Raw genomic sequence first — 21956 nt, 5'->3', positions numbered from 1 at the left:
ATGACTTATAGGGTTAGGCAAGTGAGAGGGAAAAAGGGGTGGGGTATAGAGTTGTGCTCATAGTTTCAAGTTAGATTTAATATGGAACAAGAATTTCATTGCAGACTCAATACACATGATACATTTACAAGTTTAACTTCATACCCTTGGGAAGGAGATTTGAAAGAATTTTGACACGCATCTTCATCAGTGATATCTCACCCATTATTTCATGATGTTATTATTATACAATTTTATTTCTATCTATTATTCAATTTTCCGTATTTAGCGCCAAAGTTCGGGAGCGGAGTATCACTAATAAGCATCAGTTCACACAGATTTCTTGTTTTGCTCTTGCATACATATATTATTATTTAGTGTACAGTTTTGTAACTGCTGAATATTGATTTTCATGTGTGTTATCTTTAGGAAGTAGGAACCAAGTATGACAGTCCCCCTCTAGATGAGAAGGACAGTTGTGGACAGAATTCAAGGAAAAGGAAAGAAAAGAATAGACTTTACACCTGGATAAAAAATTTCATAACAAGAAAGACGTGTGCACCTGTGGAATCTTGTGAGTTTATGATGTTTATCATGTTTATATGCACATTGATTTAAGAATTGAATGCATATTTTTTGTACTTAATCGGCGTGTAAAAGCGTTGACCGAAGCACATTTTATATAAAGCGTGGAAGCGCTTCATACAAAAAATGTGTGCACGGTCAACGCTTTTACACGCCCATAAAATGCAAAATCTGCATTCAATTCTTAAAATTACATTTTCAGTCAAAAAAAAACCAAAATCACATCAAAGTTCAAGGCAATATTTTTTCTGCGCCAGTCGAGTGTTTCGTCTATAAAAGACTCATTAGTGACACTCTTATCTAAAACTATGCAAATCCAAATCACTATGAAGTTGAAGAGATTATAAACCCAAAATATACCGAAACAGGGAACCAAAATAAGACCAAGGAAATCCTATGCCTTGAAGTAGAAAAACTTTATTGTTTTAAACAATTTCAAAATTTATAACAGCACATTTAGTTTGATGAATCACGTCAGCACCGAAGTGTTGACTAGCGGAGCGGGTTAACCTCTAGGAAGAATACCTCCACCAGCAGTGAAAACCATCATGGTGTTAAAAAAAAAAATCACATCAAAGTTCAAGGCAAGATTTTTTCTGCGCCAGACGCGCGTTTCGTCTATAAAAGACTCATCAGTGACGCTCTTACATGTATCTAAAACTATGCAAATCCAAAATCACTATAAAGTTGAAGAGCTTATAAACCCAAAATATACCGAAACAGGGCACCAAAATAAGACCAAGGAAATCCTATGCCTTGAAGTAGAAAAACCTTAGTGTTTTAAACAATTTCAAAATGTATAACAGCAAATTATGAATTTCCAACATAGTGTATTTTAACAGATTTGAGCTAGGACTTACATTTTCTGAGCTATAAGGGGCTAAAAGGGGTTAAAAAAGACTTCTCTTTTTTGTTCGTCAAATTTTTATTTTTCATCTTATTTTGGTTTTGTTTTTATGCCCCGCCACGAAGTGAAAGGGGCATATAGATTTACCCTTGTCCGTCCGTACATACGTATGTACGTCCGTCTGTCCCGATCTTGGTTAAGTTTTGCGTTAAGGTCCATTTCTCAGAATGTGATAATGATGTACCAATGATATTTCATCAGTATATTCTTCTTAAATAGTACTACATTGATCAACAACATTTGGGTCAATTTGACCTACATTTCATGCTTGATTGACTTCAATAACTTTTTTCATAAATGACCATTGTGAAGAAACCTATTGTAATATATGAATGATATTTCACCACTGTGGTGTTCCTATGTAGTGTAACACAGTTCAACAGTTCAGCATCTTTTGGGTCACTATGACCTACATTTTATGCTTGAGTGATTTTGGTTAAGTTTTGCGTTTAGGTCCATTTCTCAGAACCCTATGGTAGTGCATCAATGATATTAGACTGTTGTAGTGTTCTTGCTTAGTGCAACACAGTTCAGCATCTTTTTGGTCAATATGACCTACATTTTATGCTTCAGTGGTTTTGGTTATGTTTTGTGTATAGGTCCATTTCTCAGAACCCTATGGTAGTGTATCAATGATATTAGACTATTGGTAGTGTTCTTGCTTAGTGCAGCACAGTTCAGCATCTTTTTGGTCACTATGACCTACATTTTATACTTCAGTGATTTTGGTAAAGTTTTGTGTCGAGGATTATTTCTCAAGAACCTAATGTAGTATATCAATGATATTAATGTATTGTAGTGTCCTTGCATAGTGCAGCACAGTTCAGCATCTTCTAGAATACCATGACCTACATTTTATGCTTGAATGATTTTGGTCAAGTTTTGCATTTACTGCCATTTCTCGGAATCTGTGGTAGTGTATCAATGATATTACACTGTTGTAGTATTCTTGCACAGTGCAGCACAGTTTGACCTCTTTTTGGTCACTTTGACATATCTTATGCTTGAGTGACTTTGGTTTAAATTTGCCATACAGCTCTTTTCAGCAGCATTTTGGTCAATTTTTACATGAGAGAACATGGAACCTCATATTGATCTAAATGGCAGGGCATCTGTGGCTTACAGACACATTTTCTAGTTTTTCTTTATGTTCCTTATGAACTTTCGCAACAGTAGAGTACGACAGATTTAGCATAGCTTTTACCGTTTTCGAGCTATTAGGGGCCAAAGTGGTGCTAAATAAAAAAAAAACCAAAAAAAAGTTTTTTTATTACTAATCAGAATTCTCTGTCCAGCATATTACTGTGTCCAGCATATTATTGTGTCCAGCATATTATTGTGTCCACTTTAGTAGTGTGTCAATGCTTGCCCAAATGAACACCTGTTCGACCACTGCGGTCGTATCATGCTGCGCTTGGCGTAGCTCTTTATTCTGGTAATGCTTCAACCAAATGATAATATCTTTGGTATGTAGCCTTATTATGAAGAGTTACAGATTAAGTTAGAGTTTGGTGACGGTTCAATGATTTTCACGGAAGCTACAGCCCTTGGACATAGAAAAATTCAATATCAAAGAAATTGTAAATGTAAAACCACTGGCAGTGGGGCTAAACAAACCAAATATAAAACATACAAAACAATAAAAAGTAAAAGACATAGGTTAAAGGTAAAAGTGGCCCAAAATATAAAATATTTCTATACATACAAAATTACAGTGAATTATAAGTATTCCACACTTTTTTTTGTAATGTTCAACCAATTGATTTTATTTTTGGTATGTGGTCTTATCATGAGAAGTTACAGATTAAGTTCTACTTTGGTTGTGGTTGAATAATTTTTACGGAAGTTACGCCCTCGGACTTAGAAAATTACAGTGAATTTGAAGTTTTCAGCACTTTTTTATGTCCCGCCACAAAGTGGTCGGGACATATAGTTTTACCCTTGTTTGTCATTCTGACTTGTTGCGCAACAACCAGTTTTCCAGACTTTTTTACTAAACACCTTGAGATATTGAACTGATTTTTGGTATATAGATATTTATTGATGTTACAGATTGAGTTTGAGTCTTGTTACGGTTCATTGATTTTCACTTTTGTCGTTCAAGAGTTATGGGACTTTGTTCATTGAAAATTGACATTTTTCACAAAAACTCAAGTTTACTTTGACCAATTCTTACTAAATTTTAACATGATGTTACATGTAGGTCCTATGTAGAGTAAATGCCTTTGGTTTTTGTTATTTTCCCTATTGTCCTTTTAGAGTTCTGGAGTTGGGAGCGGACTAAGTAACTTACTTTTTTTTTGTGAATAACTAAAGAATATTTTTTTCCTATTTTCATTTAGATTTTTTTTGGTTCTATATTTAATTTATTATTTTTTTCATTATTTTATTAAATTTTATTTTTATAAAAATAATTGTCTGTTTGCTTTTAAAATTCACATAGTGTTTCTTCTTTTGTTTTGTTTGAAATAGACATGATCTGATAATTACAGTCGAATCTGCTTAATCCGACACCTGAATATTCCGACATCCTGTGAAATCTGACAAAATTTACTGGTCCCGAAAGTTTTCTTTAACATTCTTTGTTAAAAAATCTTCTGTATTCCGTCACCCGTCTACTCCGTAATCCGACAGCATTTTCAAGTCCCAGCCTTCATAAGTACTCTAATTATACTTGTTTAATCCGACCCTTTGATCTCCTTAATCAATTTATAAACAAGGTAATCATAATTCAGTCAGGTGTATTTCATGCATTTTTATTAAAGGTAATTTAATCCATTACCTGTGTACACAAATATCTTGTTATTTTTTATTGATCGGATAGGAAATTTGAGGCTCAGTACGGGATAAAAACATTTCTACAACATATGGAAAATATATAAATCTTAATACATACTTTTCATAATGTCTTTCTTAATTCAATGTGAGTAAATTGTTGGGGAAAAAAATCCAGACGAAGAAATATTGCTAATTGGACTGTGAAATGATTTCATTTTGACAGTTTAATTTATGTGACCAGTGTCGAAGACGATATTCCGACTAAATGATACAAATAACCATGACTGGGAAAATAGTTAAACAATTGATGAAGACTAACACTGTAAATGTTCTAAGAACTTGTCAATCTCACTGAAATTTATCGTACTAAATATTTACAAGATCTTGGGAATTCGTACTTGACGTGGTGTAATGTTTCATAAACACTATTTTTCTTTAAAGGATCTCCTTAGTAAAACCTATTTTGGGTGTTATTGCCCACGTTTGTATCTTACATGCTTATTTCACTTTTATCAAATGTGAAACCCGAGTATTCCGACACCCTGTCCAATCCGACATATTTCTCTGGTCCCGAGGTGTGTCGGATAAGACAGGTTCCACTGCATATGTTTTGAAATGAACTATAAAAAAAATTCGGAATGGGCGTATATTGCACTTGTGGCGCAGCTGTTTATTCTAATTCTGATTTCCAATATATTTCAATAATAGTGAACTACCAACATAATCGTGGCAAGCAAGTTAGACTGTCAAGAAAGTAAGCATATCAAACACATTACTGTATGAAGCAAGCTACTGGTAACACAATTCCTGTGTTGACCACAATATAGGTTATTGAGTAGTCAACAAAGTAGGTTGTTGAGCACCTCAGTTTGTATTGATAAAATTATCTGTAATTTCAAATGTTATTTTGGACTGTCAATTAAGTCATTTTAAGCTTGAGAGGCAAAATAAACCTTTGCAAAAAAAAAGCTCAGACCTGTCCTCTGTTTATCATTGGATGAAAATCTTATATTTTCAGTTAAAGAAAAATGGACCAGATTTGCAGATGCAAATCCATCTGTGGTGATGCAGTACGTCATAAGTAGGCCCAGGGTAATAGAACAACTGCAATGCATTTTGGACTCTGATTCAGGTAAATTTAGAGTTTTACCAAAGAAACAAATGGAATTGTGAATTCAAAAACATGTGTTTTTGATTTCTGTTTAATAATTGAATGATTAATTGTAATATGTTTTGCATTAGTCCATGATTGCAGAATATTTAATTTATTTCAGACAACATGTATGAAAGATGAGCATTGTTGATTGCTTTATAGATTATTATTAGGGTAATGTGAGCTTTTGCCACCATGAAACATCTATCATAACTTATCACACTTTAATCTTCCCCTCTGAAACCGCTGGGCTAAATGGAATCAAACTTGGCAGGATGCATCTATGTAAGGTCTGTTATAAAATTGCCTCATTTCGTCCTGATTGGACAACAAAATTGGCTGCCATGGGCAATTCTTGATGCTCACCTGAGCCTCTAGTTTTTTTTTTATTCAGTCATCTTCAAAATTGTTACTAAAAGAATGCATAGATCACACACAAAAAATTAAAACGGCATTAAAATTGCTATATTTAGCCATTGATATGTTTGGTTAAGACTATCCAGGTAAGCAATTTATGTTAGTTAATGAAATATCTTTCCTTATTCAGAGAAAGAGTTAGAAATAGACAGAGAAGAAGATAGAAATACTCAGATGGAAGGTGTAGAGGCAGAAGAAGATTTTGAGAGGGAACAGTTCATCGATTCAGAAGAGAATATTATCAATGAAGAAGAGGGTATAAATATTGTCAAGTGCTGTTTTTATCCCCCCTGCTAAGCGAAAGCGGGGGGATTATGTCATGTATGTAATGCAGTCCGTCTGTTTGTATGTATGTAATGTCATGCAAAATCTCAGAAACTAGAAATGATGGAAACTTGAAACTTGGTAGCATGTTAGAGTATGTGATCAGGGTATGAAATTCATGCCCTAGGGCAAATTTATGAGCGAAATTTCGTTTTTGAGATAGGCAGAAAATGGTGAAATCTTCCAAAATATTTACAATAGGAAGTTGGTTCCAACAGTATGACCTCCCATTATGGGTACCAAGTCTAGCAGTGGCATGGTATTTTGCCTGCAAGCCCTGAGGGCATTTTCCTAAGGGTTAAAAATAATGACAAAATCGATTCTGCACGAACTCCTCTTACACCTTTCATGGTAGAAACAAGAAAATTATAAGTGTATAAGTAGTACTATGAAAGTTGTCTGTGTCGAAGGTTTCGGAATTTTGAACTTTGCCCTTAGGGCAAAATGATTTCCCACCAAATGATTAATATGCGACATCTTTTGGTATGATTATGATCCAAGCAACTAACTTTTTATACCACCGCAAAAATTTTGCGTTCGTATAATGGTATCGCCCCTGTCCGTTGGCGTCGTCGGTGTCGGCGTCGTCGTCGTCGTCCAGATTAATGGTTTCCGGACAATAACTTAAGTTCTGATAGAGCAAATGCTACGAAATTTTAACACAAGGAATATAACCACAAAATACAGCTTGGGATTGTTTTTGGGGGTTATGCCCCCGCCGGTTCCTGAAATAGGGGCCAAAAAGGGCAAAATAAGTGTTTATATTAAATATGATGTAGAGGATTTATTTTTATGCCCCACCTACGATAGTAGAGGGGCATTATGTTTTCTGGTCTGTGCGTCCGTTCGTCCGTCCGTCCGTTCGTTCGTTCGTCCGTCTGTCCCGCTTCAGGTTAAAGTTTTTGGTCGAGGTAGTTTTTGATGAAGTTGAAGTCCAATCGACTTCAAACTTGGTACACATGTTCCCTATGATATGATCTTTCTAATTTTAATGCCAAATTAGAGATTTTACCCCAATTTCACGGTCCACTGAACATAGAAAATGATAGTGCGAGTGGGGCATTCGTGTACTGAGGACACATTCTTGTTTGTTCAATTTTAATCAAATTTTTTTCATAATGTTCCTTATGAAATCCCGCAACTGTAATATTGCAACGGATTTAACATAGCCTTTACCGTTTCCGAGCTATAAGCGGCCAAAGTGGTGCTAAATCCCAAAAAACGAACTTTTTTATTTCTTGTCCGATTTCAATGGGTTTTTTTTTTTTGATTCCTCATGAAATTTTAAGCGATTTGAGCTAGGACCTACGGTTTCGGAGCTACAAGGGGCCAAAAGGGGCTAAAACTGCCTTCTCTTTTTTGTTCGTCAAATTTTTATTTTTCATCTTATTTTCATTTTGTTTTTTTCATTATGTTCCTTATGAAATTCCGCACCGATAGTATGTCAACGGACTTAACGTAGCTTTTACCGTTTCCGAGCTATTAGGGACCAAAGTGGTGCTAAATAAAAAAAAAAAACTTTTTTATTTCTCGTCCGATTTCAACGGGTTTTTTTTCTTTGGATTCCTTATGAAATTTCCAACTCAGAAAATTTTTACCGATTTGAGCTAGGACTTACGGTTTCTGAGCTACAAGGGGCTAAAAGGGCTAAAATGAACTTCTCTTTTTTGTTTGTCAAATTTTTATTTTTCATCTTATTTTGGTTTTGTTTTTTTCATTATGTTCCTTATGAACTTCCGCACCGATAGTATGTCAACGGATTTAACATAGCTTTTACCGTTTCCGAGCTATTAGGGGCCAAAGTGGTGCTAACTCCAAAAATAGAACTTTTTTATTTCTCGTCAAATTACAACATTTTTTTTGTTTGGATTCCTTAACAAATTTCCAACCCGTTTGATTCTCTCCAAATTTAAGCTGGGACTTACGGTTTCCCTGCTACAAGGGTCTTAATTTCTGTGTCCAGTATATTACTGTGTCCAGCTAATTACTGTATCCAGCAAATTACTGTGTCCAGCAAATTACTGTGTCCAGCACATTATTGTGTCCACTTTAGTAGTGTGTCAATACTTGCCCAAATGAACACTTGTCGACAACTGCGGTCGTATCATGCTGTGCTCGGCGAAGCTTTTTATTATGTATTAGTATAACAGTTGGAACAATACTGTATGTTTGGATTCCAAATATGGCAATTCCAACTTTGGTAAATTTCCTGAAAGTCTCAAAGACTGTTTAAATTTTGGAAATGTTCCTTGAAACTAATTGTGTTTTACAATAACATATAAAAAGATATGCACACTTGGATTTTTAAAAAATGCCAATTCCAGTTTTAAGAAAATTCCTGAAAGTCTCAAAGACTGGCAAATCTTTGAAAATGTTCTTCAAAACTTACTATTCTTACATTGCAAAAACAAACAAAATATTTTTGAATGTTCAGATTTCCATTTTTGGTAAATTTCCTGAAAGTCTCAAAGACTCATTATTTTTTCAAAATTTAACTTGCAATTAATCTCTTTTGCTACATTTTATTTATTGGAATTACATGGAACACTAAGATTTCAAAAAATTGCAATTCCAAGTTTTGTAAATTTTCTGAAAGTCTTAAAAAGACTGCTTGATTTTTGGAATCATTCTACAAGACTTACCATATATATATATCATAAAAACTAATGAAATGTTTTGAAATGCTCTGATTCCAAAAGTTGCAATTCCAACTTTGGTAAATTTCCTGAAAGTCTCAAAGACTAGTTAGTTTTTGAAATGAAACTTTTACGCTGATGCTTGTAAAATGGGTTAAAACAAGTCCAATGTTTAGTGTGGTATAATAAAACAATTATGTCCTTCATGAAAAGTTAATATCCAAAATTGTTAAATCTCGAAAGGGGGAATTTCCCTTTGGCTATGCCCGCAGGAAATAACCTCTTCCTCGATTTATCAATTTTGGATACAGTAAAACCTGTGTAAACCGGCCACCTCTGGGACCGTCAAAAAGGGCCGATTTAGGCAGTGGGTCGGTTTATTCAGGTTTTCAGATTGACAGGAAGTCAGTGGTTCATGACGTCAGATATTTTACAGAACTGCATATTTCATGCAATTAACAAATAATAAGCTTGTATAGTACAGTAGATTACTGACATATTATAAATTAGTGTATTGAATAATAGAAAATTCTGAAACTAATTTTATTTAACCTAGAGTGCCGATGATTTGAACACAATATATATTTGGACATGTCCCTGCTTTTTACCATTTTTCTACGAACGAAACATCTTCAATCATTGCTCTCATTGGTATGAGAAAGTTAAGAAATCCATCATCTTTGGAATTTGAAAAATGATTCATACATTTAATGTTTGTGAAGAAATACTCATATGAAGTTAAAGTTTCTGGCTCGTCCGCTTCATTTTCACTTTCGCAGATTTTGTTTGCGTCGGAATCTCCACATTGTTTGAATTGATAAACACGAGTTGTTTTTCTGTCCATAAGTTTCCTCCGTAGGCATTGAAGATTAATTTTCCATAGCAGTTATTTCGTTTCAAAAGTGGTCGGATCTCTGTCGACTTGATCAGTTGATTGACATCAATCAATACCGTTATGATAAAAGGCCAAACCGGTTTTGACAGGTAATAATTAAAGTAATTTACTGTATTGGGACTAGATAATTAGATCGGAATTCCGAATAGACAGGGTCCGGTTTACAAGGGACATTTTTGCAAAGAATATTAAGGGAAGGAAGTGGGACTTTAATTTTCGGCCGGAATTGACAGGAAACCGGATTACTCAGGGTCCGGTTTTCACAGGTTTGACTGTATTAACTTTCCATGAAGGTCATAATTGTATATTATACAATTTATGACTTTTGATGAGGTGGATACAAGGATTTATTTACCTTGTACAAATATTTCATGTGATTAAGGTCAATATTTAAGAAATAGTTCAAGACACTGAGGGCCTTTTGGAGTGGCCTGCCAGTCCATATATTACAATTTGGCCTAAAGTTTCAATGAACAATTTCTTTAATTATACTTTCAACTGTCCTTTACAGTAACATGACTATCAATCTTTATTTTTAAAATTTTGTAAAAAAAAAAAATGAGTCTTTCATTGATATTTTATTGTAATAATTTGATACATTATTTAGTTTTACCCCCGCTTAAAAAAACGGGGTATATAGTATTCGTTGTGTCCGTCCGTTCATCCTTCCGTCCCTAAACTACTGAAGGGAATTCCATGAAACTGTCAGAGAATCTTTGTTACATGTTCCCATTGTGCACCTCCTAATTTAGATTTTGATCCTACCAATTTCTGCGGTTTCCAATAGCAAATCATGGACTTTGTCTGTCCCTTCGTCCGTCATACTAAGCCATCCTGTTTACGGACTTAGTACATATATTAAACATATGGCTGTTAATGAAAAACATGTTCGACTGTATTGACTAATATCTCAAAAACCATTCATTGCAAACAGAGAAAATGTGACAAGGACAAAAATGTTCAGAATGACAAGATCTATTTAATTTATATTTATGTCAAAATTGTTGGATACTCCTGCATAGGGGTTATTGGCCATAAATGACAGTTTTTGGCAAATTTGAATGCTTTTGGCTATTATCTCATAAACTATTATCACTGTGCTTAAACGGCTGTGGGTAACTTAAGTTACCCACAGCCCAATATGGCGGCGTAAAATAATGCGATTTTAATTTTATCAAATATCTTTAGATTTACGCATTAATAATTCTTTACAAGTTGTCAATGTATTGTATCTAAGGCAAAATAATCAACTGAAAACAAAAAATGTAATGCATTTTGTCTTAGCTTAGCGTAAGAACAATTTTAAAAATGGCAAAAGATGTCCGTAACTTTTCTTAACCGAAAACTCTGGCTGTGGGTAATTTTTCTGTTGTAGCCTTTGGATGCATAATTTTTGCGTATATAAGGATTCTTTATACATAATGATCTGACATTTGTTTTCCTTTTCCACGGACACCGAAGAAAATGACACTCACAAACATGGGGATAATACCAACTTAAGCGCTTAACTTTGGTCCGTTTAGCTGTGCTGGATGTACAAATACACAGTCAGGTCCGGTCAGATTAGGGACATTAAATCCGATGCCTCGTATAGGAAGAGTGCCACGCTCTCTACGTTCATGAAAATATAACATAAAATTGCGTACCAATACAGGATAATTTGTACATTAAACATGCAATAAACTTCAGCATTTCAGCTACTGCAATTTACAATCATTAGATCTGCAAGTTACACGCATCCGCTTTACAAGTTAAGGGCATCTAAACTGTAGAAAAAGCAGCAGGTACACGCATCTTACAGCTCACTAAGAGCTTTAAAAATGAAATAGCTAGACATATAATAAACATGATTCTGGTCTATATTAAATCTTGAGACACTGACCTTTTCCTAAATTGCAAAATTCAACAATTGTAACAATTTTATAGGCTTAAAAGCTAGAAAATATAATGCCCATATTTTCGTATGCCATCTACGGCTAACCGTAACTGCATTTACGGGCATCGGCTTTATACCAGTGATTTTCCACTATTAACAGCTACCGAAGGAGAGACAGGGTTTCAAAGAACTCAATAAATCATTATCCCAGTAGAAATTTTATTTTCAACTGTTTGAAGAAAAACAACAATGTGATCCTGGCAAATCTATTTGAAATTACATATATGTAATTGCACTATGTTTCGATGAGTAACACAAGTAAATAATGAAGAAAGTTTATTAACCCAACTAGTCCTGGTTTCTTTAAAAATAAGGCTAAGATATTTTCATTGTTTCAGTATTAATGTACGGTTTATTCCCTTTTGTAATTTCATCTGAAAATTTGAATATTGGCACCGCATAGAAGAAAAACATTTAAGCTACATGTTCAGATTTTTCGGCTTCTTAATATTCATCTTAAACTAGTTGATGAAGGACAGCCGTGGTTTGTTATTGTAAAAATGTATGTTGCAGTACTGTGTTGCTGTAATTTTATGAGTAAAACAGACAGAGTGATATCACATATAATCTAGAATAAAAAATGTTGAAGGGGTTTAGTGTTTTGCTTTAAGGGATCGTTTCGAAAATTGGAACTTCTGACTATGAATTCCCCTTGCCGTTTTTGGGAATAAGTAAGGCGTTAACCTTTACTCTTTACTGTAACTAAATGTAGTTGTATACCAACTTACGATATTTCATAGCTTACCTTTATATTTTTGTGTATAACAATATAAATTCTGAGAAAAGTTAAAGACACATCATGAAGTTACGGACATCTCTGTAAATTACGTAAAAAAAGTTACGGATATCTCTTGTAAAAGTTACGTACCTCTTTTGGACTTTTAAAATCAGTTGTTTTTCGACTTATTGTTTTATACTTAAGTTATTTCTACTTTTATTAGTGCGGGCGAAACTGATATACATCTTCTTGAAAGCTTTATCTTCGTTAAACAACTTTGTTTTGCTTTAAAATAACTAAAATCTATATAAACAGAAGATGTCTTGCGCCATCTTGGGCTGTGGGTAACTTAAGTTACCCACAGCTGTTTAAGCACAGTGATTATAGATAGAAAAAAAAATATTTTAGATTGCAAATATGTTCAGCAATAAAAGCTCTACACACAGTTCAAATGACCACTTGTTATTGGATTTATTGCCCTTAAATGTTTATTACTTGTTTATTACCATATCCTCTATTTTTATATTTTCACCGATTTTAGTGCTTTAAAAAGTATCTTTTAAACTGTTATAGATATATTGAAAGTTTGAACAGCAAAAATGTTAAGTAGGACAAGATCTAAAAAATACAGCCAGTGGGTCTGAAATCATCCTCAAAGGAAGATTTAGACAAATTTGAAAACAGGTGAGCGACACAGGCTCCTTGGAGCCTCTAGTTACCTTTCTTGCAATAGTTACTAGCTGGTTCGTGTCAAGCGCAAAATTATTATGATTTACATTCAGAGTGGAATTGGTAACGACACGGACACATAAATATTCTGAAATATAAAACAGCAATACAAGACTTGACACAGCTTGTTTTTTTTTTTTTGTCAGATCATACATTATTTTTTTTATTTTGGTCCTGGTAATGAAACATCTGTCAAATATGATATTCATCTTTTGCAGATCTACCAACAATGGAAACTCCAATTTCCTATCCAAAAAGGAAAAGAATTCCTAGAAAAATATATACTCCAAGCAGCAGTAAAGTAGCTGAAAAGCAAGAAAACAAGAAAAGTAAGAATTGCTGATTTGTATTATTGGTTTCTGTTTTGGTCACTTAGCCTGAAAGGCTTGCAAGTTTTTGCCATCACTAAGCATTTTCATCCATTATTTATCGTCTGTCTGTTGTCCATCCATCCATAATTTATGTTTTATTTTGTTCTAAAACATCAAACGGACAGATGGATCAGTATAAACAATATGCCCTTCACTTATTGTCACGGTGGCACGAAAAAGGCGTCTAATTTTCCATCTAGTTGTAATTTGACCATGTCATGAATATTGTCCAAGTCCCTTCCAACAACAATCGTCAATTTAAGGAAAAAAAATCCAGTAAATTTTCAAAAGTTGTAGGCTAAAAAATATCTTTAAACCTGAATTTCTTTTTATATTAAATAAAATTGACAATTTCGATTTTCAGTTATGTCAAAAGTAGTCATATTTTTTCCAACAAAGTGAATTTTTACAGATTTGAGCTAGGTCTTAAGGTTTCAGAGCTAAAAGGGGCTAAAACGGACTTCTCTTTTTTGTTCATGAAATTTTTAATTTTCATATTTTCATTTTGATTTTTTCATTTTTCATTGTTTTCCTTATGAACTTTTGCACTGGTAGAGTCTCGACGGATTTAACGTAGCTTGTACCGTTTCCGAGCTATTAGGGGCCAAAGTGGTGCTCAATCCCAAAAAACAAACTTTTTTATTTCTCGTCCGATTTCAAAGGTTTTTTTTCTTCTTTAGAGTCCTTATGAAATTTCCAACATAGAGAATTTTAGCAGATTTGAGCTAGGACTTGCAGTTCTTCCAACCTATTAGGGGCCAAAGTGGTGCTTTTTAGTACTAATGTAATTTCTGTGTCCAGCAAATTACTGTGTCAAGCATATTATTGTGTCCACTTTAGAAGTGTGTCAACACTTGCCCAAATGAACACTTGTCGACCATTGCGGTCGTATCATGGTGCACTCGGCCAAGCTCTTTATTCTTGTATGTTGTTCATGAATTCAAAAATGCTTCATCCAATTGAACTGAAATTTTAAAATTAGGCTGGAATTGGTAATGTCTGGTTACCTTTTGTTTTTTTCCAATTTTGCGATGTGTCCAGAGTATGGGACTTTGATTTTTATAAAAAATGCCATTTTTCTTGAATGTCGTACAGTAACTCAAAAATGCTTCATCCAATTAATCCGAAATTTTATAATTAGGCTAGAATAGGTAATGCCTGGTTCTCTTTCGTTTTTTTTCTGATTTTTCTATATGTTGTTCTAGAGTTGTGGGACTTTGGTGTTAAAAAAATGCGTTTTTCTTGTATGTTGTACACTAATTCAAAAATGCTTCATCCGATTGAATTGAAATTTTAAAATTAGGCTGGAATTTGTAATGCCTGGTTCCCTTTCACTTTTTATTAGCTCACCTGACCTGAAAGATCAACTGAGCTATTCCCATCACTTGGCGTCCGTCGTCGTCGTCCGTTAACTTTTAACAAAAATCTTCTCCTCTGCAACTGCCAGGCCAAATGGAACGAAACCTAGCCACAATCATCCTTAGGGTATGATGTCCATGTCAGTCAACCAAGATGGCCGCCAGGGCTAAAAATAGAACATAGGGGTAAAATGCAAATATTGACTAATTTCTTGAAAACCATTGCAGATAGAGAAAATCTGACATATGCAAAAATGTTCAGAATGTCAAAATCTACCTAAGTTCCATTTATGCCAAAATTGTCGGATGCCCTCGCAAAGGGGTTATTGCCCATAAATGATGATTTTTGGCCAATTTTAACGTTTTTGACTATCTAAGAAATAATTCATGGCAGCCATGGTTTATCAGAGATTTTAACATGGGTTGCATTGTTTGTGTAAAATTTTAATCCCGAGTGTTAGCGAGGGTTAAAATTTCGCAAATAATAATTTTCTCCTCTGAAACTACCAGGTCAAATGGAACCAATCTTGGCCACAATCATCCTTATGGTATCTATTTTTAAAATTATATCCGTAGTCCTTGACGGGCAACCAACATGGCTGCCAAGGCCAAAATTTAATAGATGTATATCATGCTAAAATTGTCATATTTCTTGCATTTTATATATAAAAAACCTGTACTCAATTTCCTTTTGTTTTCACAATTCCCTTTATTATCCAATGCTACATACTATTATGCTGCGATTGGTAAGCACCTATGTTTCCATGAAGTGCCAGCGCTGCAGGTCCAGAGCCGACTTTGCTCTTGTTCTTTCCCATTTTCATACTTAACAAGTTTTCTTTTCATGGTCTGTATGTTTATATTATTGGCAAGTGTTAACTAGAGATCAAAAGAGGTCAGGGCATCAACTTAATCGGAATAAAAATTAGCATGGTTATAAATGCCACTTGGCTAAGTACATGTAATTAAGACAATATAAAAGAAAAAACACACCTGTCATATTTTAAATTTCTCTTTAATTACCGTTATCAGTGCCAGCTAAGTAAATTAACAGTAATAATTATACCCCCGCTCCGAAGGAGAGGGGGGGTATAGTGTTTTACCTCTGTCCGTCCGTCCGTCAGTCAGTCCGTTGTTATGATATTGTAATTATTATGTTTATTTATGTTGGCCTAATTTGTGTTGTATGGCCTGATAGTTGTTTACCAAATAATCTTATAACTGTGCAGTTTAGGAATCACTGGAACAATCACAGAATGATTGGAACTTTCTAGAATGATCCTTATAAAAGATGCGTAATTTAAACTTCTACGTTATTCCAGAAACTTCCGTTGTAACTTTCCAGGATTTTCCACAATGTTCCATTATAGAGTGTTCTAGAATTTTCCATGACAACACTATATATACAGACACTAAAGTTAAACTCTCATAATTAAACTTGGACATAGACATTGATAGACATTAGTATTCATAGCATTTGGATTGACACTTTTATTCTAAAGACAACATCATACTGGATTGTGACATTAGTAGTGAACGTAATATTCAAATTGGATTCCGAAAGATTTCCGGATACAGATAAAGATAACAGATTGGACTCATATTTTGACAGTTAAGTTAACAGTAATATTTGTTTAATACCTTTTGTAAACTTTTGTATATTAAATGTTATTAAATTTTACTATTGATTTGTGTCTTTTGTTGGCTACAATTTAAAGGCGATTTCTGGCCGTAACAGAAATTGGGGGCTCGTCCGGGAGAACGAAAATATCTTATTTAAAATTTATTCAATATTTTTATTATAACTAGCCAACAAAATTCTACAAAATGGCATTTGATGCCGGTAATTTTTTGAAAACGCCAGACCTGGAGAGTTTTGATAATTTAAAGAAAGAGGAATTAGTGTTGCTTGCTAAAGAACTGAAATTAGTTTTTAAAGTATCTATGAGAAAACAAATTATAAAAAATTTGGTTATAGACAAATTAGTTGACGCAGAAATTTTAGGTAAAGAGGCTCTTGAACTTAAGGTCGAAAATATTGACGCCTTTAAATTAAAACAGCTTGAATTAGAACATGAACGCAAACTAAAAGAACTGGAAATGAATTTGAAGGAGATGGAGAAAAGAAAAGAAGATGAATTTAAATTAAAACAGGCAGAACTGAAAATGAAGGAAAGATTGGAAATGGATAAAAAGGAAAAAGAAGATGAATTTAAATTAAAAGAACTTGAAATGAGGGAAAGGCTAGAGATGGAGAAAATGAAAATTGAAATGGTCAAAGAAGAAAGCAACACTAAAGTCCAGTCGAAATCAGAATATTTTGATGCAGCAATATTTTGTGAAAAAAACAGTCGATAAATATTTTCCACAGTTTGAGAAAATTGCTCATAGTTCATTTGTAGTTTGAATTGGCCAAAGCCATATTGGACTACAATGCTACAGAGTGTTTTTGAGGGTAAGGCCGCTGAAATATACTCCGCACTTCCATCAGAAAAAAGTTCCGATTATGACACGGTGAAACAGGAAGTTTTGAAAGCTTATGAGCTAGTACCAGAAGCATATAGACAGAAATTTAGATCTTATAAAAAGTTTGATTCACAAACCTATGTGGAATTTGCTCGGGAAAAAGAAGATCTATTTGATAAATGGCTTACGTCAAAGAAAACAGATAACAATTTTGATAACCTAAGACAATTGATGTTATTAGAAGAGTTCAAACAATGTGTTCATTTAGACTTAAAAACACATTTAGACGACAAAACTGTTGAGACAATACATGATGCAGCTGTTATTTCAGATAATTATACTCTTTCACATAAAAGAAGTTTCAAGGGTCAAAATGTTAATACTTCAAGTGGAAATTACAAAAATCAAAGCACTGAGCGTACTGATAGTAAGCCTGTTGCACAGAATAAGAGTCAGTCCAGTTATAATATGTCTAGTCCAAAATTTGATACTTTTGAGAAGAAGTCACTGACTTGTGCTTATTGTAAGAAGATTGGTCACCTGATGGCTGATTGTTTTAGACTTCAGAAGAAGAATGAACGAGATAATAAGCCGAAGACCAGTGCTTGTACGACACCTTATATTACCAGTACATTGGAATGCCCTGCGCGTCAGGCTTTTAAGTCCAGTTTTTGTGATTACATGGAGGAATATAAACCCTTTATGTCTGATGGGTTTATTTCTATTGTTGATGATACCACTCTTCAGCCTATTAAGATTTTACGAGACACTGGAGCTTCTCAGTCTTTATTGTTAGAAGGTGTGTTGCCTTTGTCCGAGAAGACTTCTGTTGGTGCCTCCGTTTTGTTACAAGGTGTAGAGATGGGTTGTATAGATGTTCCTCTCCATCGTATTTATCTGAAGTCAGATTTGATAACTGGACCAGTTATTGTGGGTGTTCGTCCTAATCTCCCTGTTGAGGGTGTTACATTATTGCTAGGAAATGATCTAGCTAGGAACAAAGTGGTTGCAGAACCAATTGTTACCAGTGAACCGGTGGTGGATGTTAAATCACCTGAAGATGATGCTGAATTGTATCCAGCTTGTGTTGTTACTAGGGCGATGGCTAGAAAACAACAAAATGAGAATTTGCAAGAAGACAAGTTTGATTACATGGACCTTTCTGACACTTTTATAGCTGATATTGAAGATCCTGGTAACTCAGAAAAGGCTATTATAAAACCACCTAGTGTTAACAAAAATGTTATTATGCCATGGCCAGATGTGAACAGCCATTCATTAGACCGAAATAATTTACTCGAAGAACAACATAAAGACCCTGAGGTTCTTCAGCTCAGCCAGAGGGCTCAACCACAGGAGGAAGCAGACAAAGTGGCCGAATGCTATTACCATCAGGACAGTATTTTAATGAGGAAGTGGAGGCCTCCTGATGCTACCCCAGAGGAGGAATGGAGAGTGATATACCAAGTGGTGGTGCCTAAAGTTTATAGACAAGAAATTATTGGTCTTGCCCATGACACCCCCTTGGCTGGACACTTAGGTATAAGGAAGACTTGCCTTAAGATCTTGCAGCATTTTTACTGGCCTAAACTTAGAAATGATGTTGCAGAATACTGCAAATCATGTCATATATGCCAGGTTGTTGGTAAACCTAACCAGAAAATACCACCAGCACCTCTTCTGCCTATTCCAGCCTTTGACGAACCTTTCAGCAGAGTTCTAATTGACTGTGTTGGACCTTTACCAAAGACCAAGACTGGAATTGCATATTTATTGACAATCATGTGTACATCTACCCGCTTTCCTGAGGCTATTCCGCTAAGAAATATCAAGACACCTACTATTGTCAAAGCACTTATCAAATTTTTCACATTAGTAGGACTTCCTAAGTCTATACAGTCCGACCAGGGATCAAATTTCATGTCAGGTCTATTTCAGCAAGTAGTGTACCAGTTAGGGATTGCTCAGTATAGATCAAGTGCGTACCATCCAGAATCTCAAGGTGCCTTAGAACGTTTTCATCAGACATTGAAGAACATGATTAGAACTTTTTGTCTTCAATTTGACAGAGACTGGGATGATGGAGTTCACTTTCTACTTTTTGCAGTCCGAGAGGCTGTTCAAGAATCCATTGGTTTTAGTCCCTTTGAGTTGGTATTTGGCCATACTGTAAGGGGACCGTTAAAATTGATTAAGGAAAAGTGGCTTACTGAACATACTGACTTGAATCTTTTAGACTATGTATCTAGATTTAAAGAAAAATTGTATACTGCTTGTCAAATTGCTCAGAAAAACTTAAAAAATGTACAGAACAAGATGAAAATATGGTATGATAAAGATGCCAGGGACAGAGTTTTTGAGCCTGGTGATAGGGTACTTGTATTTTTGCCAGTCCCTGGACATCCTTTACAGGCTAAATATTGTGGTCCTTATACAATAGAGAGTAAAATTAATGATTTGAATTATATTGTAAAAACTCCAGGTCGGCGCAAACAAAATAGAGTGTGTCATATTAATATGTTAAAACCATATTTTGAGCGTACTAATGTTCTATGTGATAGTAAACCAGTTGCCACTTTAGGCATGGTTAAATTTGAGAACAATCATGACAAACCAGATGTAATTGAACCAATTTTTAGTTGTAAAACTATGGAAGAGACAGTTAGATTGAAAAATTCAGAAATTTTGTCAAATTTAGATTCAAAACTTGCACATCTGTCTTTTGATCGTAGAGAAGAAATAAAAACTTTGGTATTTTCTTTTAAAAATCTTTTTCCAGATGTGCCAAACAAAACCACTGCTGTTTGTCATGATGTTGATGTCGGAGATGCTTGTCCAATTAAGCAACATCCTTACAGGCTCAATCCACTCAAACTTGAAGTTATGAGAAAAGAAATTAAATATATGCTTGACAATGATATTATTGAGCCGAGTAACAGTGAATGGAGCTCTCCTTGTCTCCTTGTGCCAAAACCAGATAAAACTTTTCGTTTCGTGACTGATTTCAGAAAAGTAAATTCAGTCTCAAAATCTGATTCCTATCCGATTCCAAGGATAGACGATTGTATTGACAATATTGGTCAAGCAAAATTTGTGAGCAAATTTGATTTATTGAAAGGTTATTGGCAAGTTCCATTGACACAGAGAGCTCGTGAAATATCAGCTTTTGTTACACCAAATGGCTTATTTCAATATACTGTAATGCCATTTGGCATGAAAAGTGCTCCAGCTACATTTCAAAGAATGATCAATAATGTTATAAAAGATTTAGACCGTTGTTATGCTTATATTGATGATCTTATTGTATGTAGTGATAGCTGGGAACAGCATTTAACACATTTATATGATACCTTTGATAGATTGTCAAAATCAAATTTGACTGTTAATCTTGGTAAAAGTGAATTTTGTCAGGCCACTGTTGATTATTTAGGGCATACAGTTGGCCAAGGTCAAGTAAAACCTATTATGGCTAAAGTGGAAGCTATTTCCAAATTTCCACCTCCTACAAATAGAAAACAACTTATGAGATATTTAGGCATGATTGGATTTTACAGAAAATTTTGTTCAAATTTTGCTACTGTTGTTCAACCATTGACTCATCTTTTACGGAAATATTCTAAATTTATCTGGAGCGGAAATTGTCAAAAAGCTTTTGAAAATAGCAAATCACTTTTAATTAATAGTCCAGTTCTGATTACTCCAGACTTTGAAAAACAATTTAAACTTGCCGTTGATGCAAGCGATGTAGGAATAGGAGCTGTTTTATATCAAGAGACAGATGATAATGTTGAAAAACCTATATCATATTTTTCTAAGAAATTAAATAAACATCAGAAAAATTATTCAACTATTGAAAAAGAGTGTTTTGCAATGTTGTCAGCACTTCAACATTTTGATGTATATTTGAATCCCACTGTATATCCTATTCTTGTTTATACTGATCATAATCCTCTCACCTTCATGCATAAAATGAGAAACAAGAATCAGAGGTTGACTAGGTGGAGTTTATTGTTACAGGAATATGATGTAATTGTAAAACATATTAAGGGTAAAGATAATGTAATAGCTGATGCTTTATCTAGAGCTTATTAAATCACTTTGTATATATTATGTATTTTTGTTCATATTATTCATGATAAGTTTTTGTTACACTAAAACTTCTTTTAAGGGGGGAGGTGTTATGATATTGTAATTATTATGTTTATTTATGTTGGCCTAATTTGTGTTGTATGGCCTGATAGTTGTTTACCAAATAATCTTATAACTGTGCAGTTTAGGAATCACTGGAACAATCACAGAATGATTGGAACTTTCTAGAATGATCCTTAAACTTTCCAGGATTTTCCACAATGTTCCATTATAGAGTGTTCTAGAATTTTCCATGACAACACTATATATACAGACACTAAAGTTAAACTCTCATAATTAAACTTGGACATAGACATTGATAGACATTAGTATTCATAGCATTTGGATTGACACTTTTATTCTAAAGACAACATCATACTGGATTGTGACATTAGTAGTGAACGTAATATTCAAATTGGATTCCGAAAGATTTCCGGATACAGATAAAGATAACAGATTGGACTCATATTTTGACAGTTAAGTTAACAGTAATATTTGTTTAATACCTTTTGTAAACTTTTGTATATTAAATGTTGTTAAATTTTACTATTGATTTGTGTCTTTTGTTGGCTACAA

At 34.1% G+C, this 21956-nt stretch overlaps 1 protein-coding gene across 6 annotated transcripts in view; it reads left to right on the top strand.

The window, feature by feature from the left end:
* The window catches only part of LOC143059871 (uncharacterized), a 43717-nt gene that overhangs the window by 9037 nt on the left and 12724 nt on the right, over positions 1-21956 (top strand). For 4 of the 6 annotated variants that reach the window (XM_076233434.1, XM_076233439.1, XM_076233433.1 and 1 more), the window contains exons 3-6: positions 409-553; positions 5268-5381; positions 5950-6075; positions 13276-13386. In XM_076233434.1, coding sequence (XP_076089549.1) covers positions 409-553; positions 5268-5381; positions 5950-6075; positions 13276-13386 — 496 coding nt within the window. Of the gene's footprint in view, positions 1-408; positions 554-5267; positions 5382-5949; positions 6076-13275; positions 13387-16108; positions 21927-21956 lie in introns of those variants that run through there. The other 2 variants (XM_076233438.1, XM_076233435.1) reach the window with 2 other exon arrangements.

The sequence above is a fragment of the Mytilus galloprovincialis genome, unplaced genomic scaffold (assembly GCF_965363235.1).
Source record: "Mytilus galloprovincialis unplaced genomic scaffold, xbMytGall1.hap1.1 HAP1_SCAFFOLD_31, whole genome shotgun sequence".
Lineage (NCBI taxonomy): Eukaryota > Metazoa > Mollusca > Bivalvia > Mytilida > Mytilidae > Mytilus > Mytilus galloprovincialis.
This window is presented reverse-complemented; position numbering and strand designations above follow the sequence as displayed.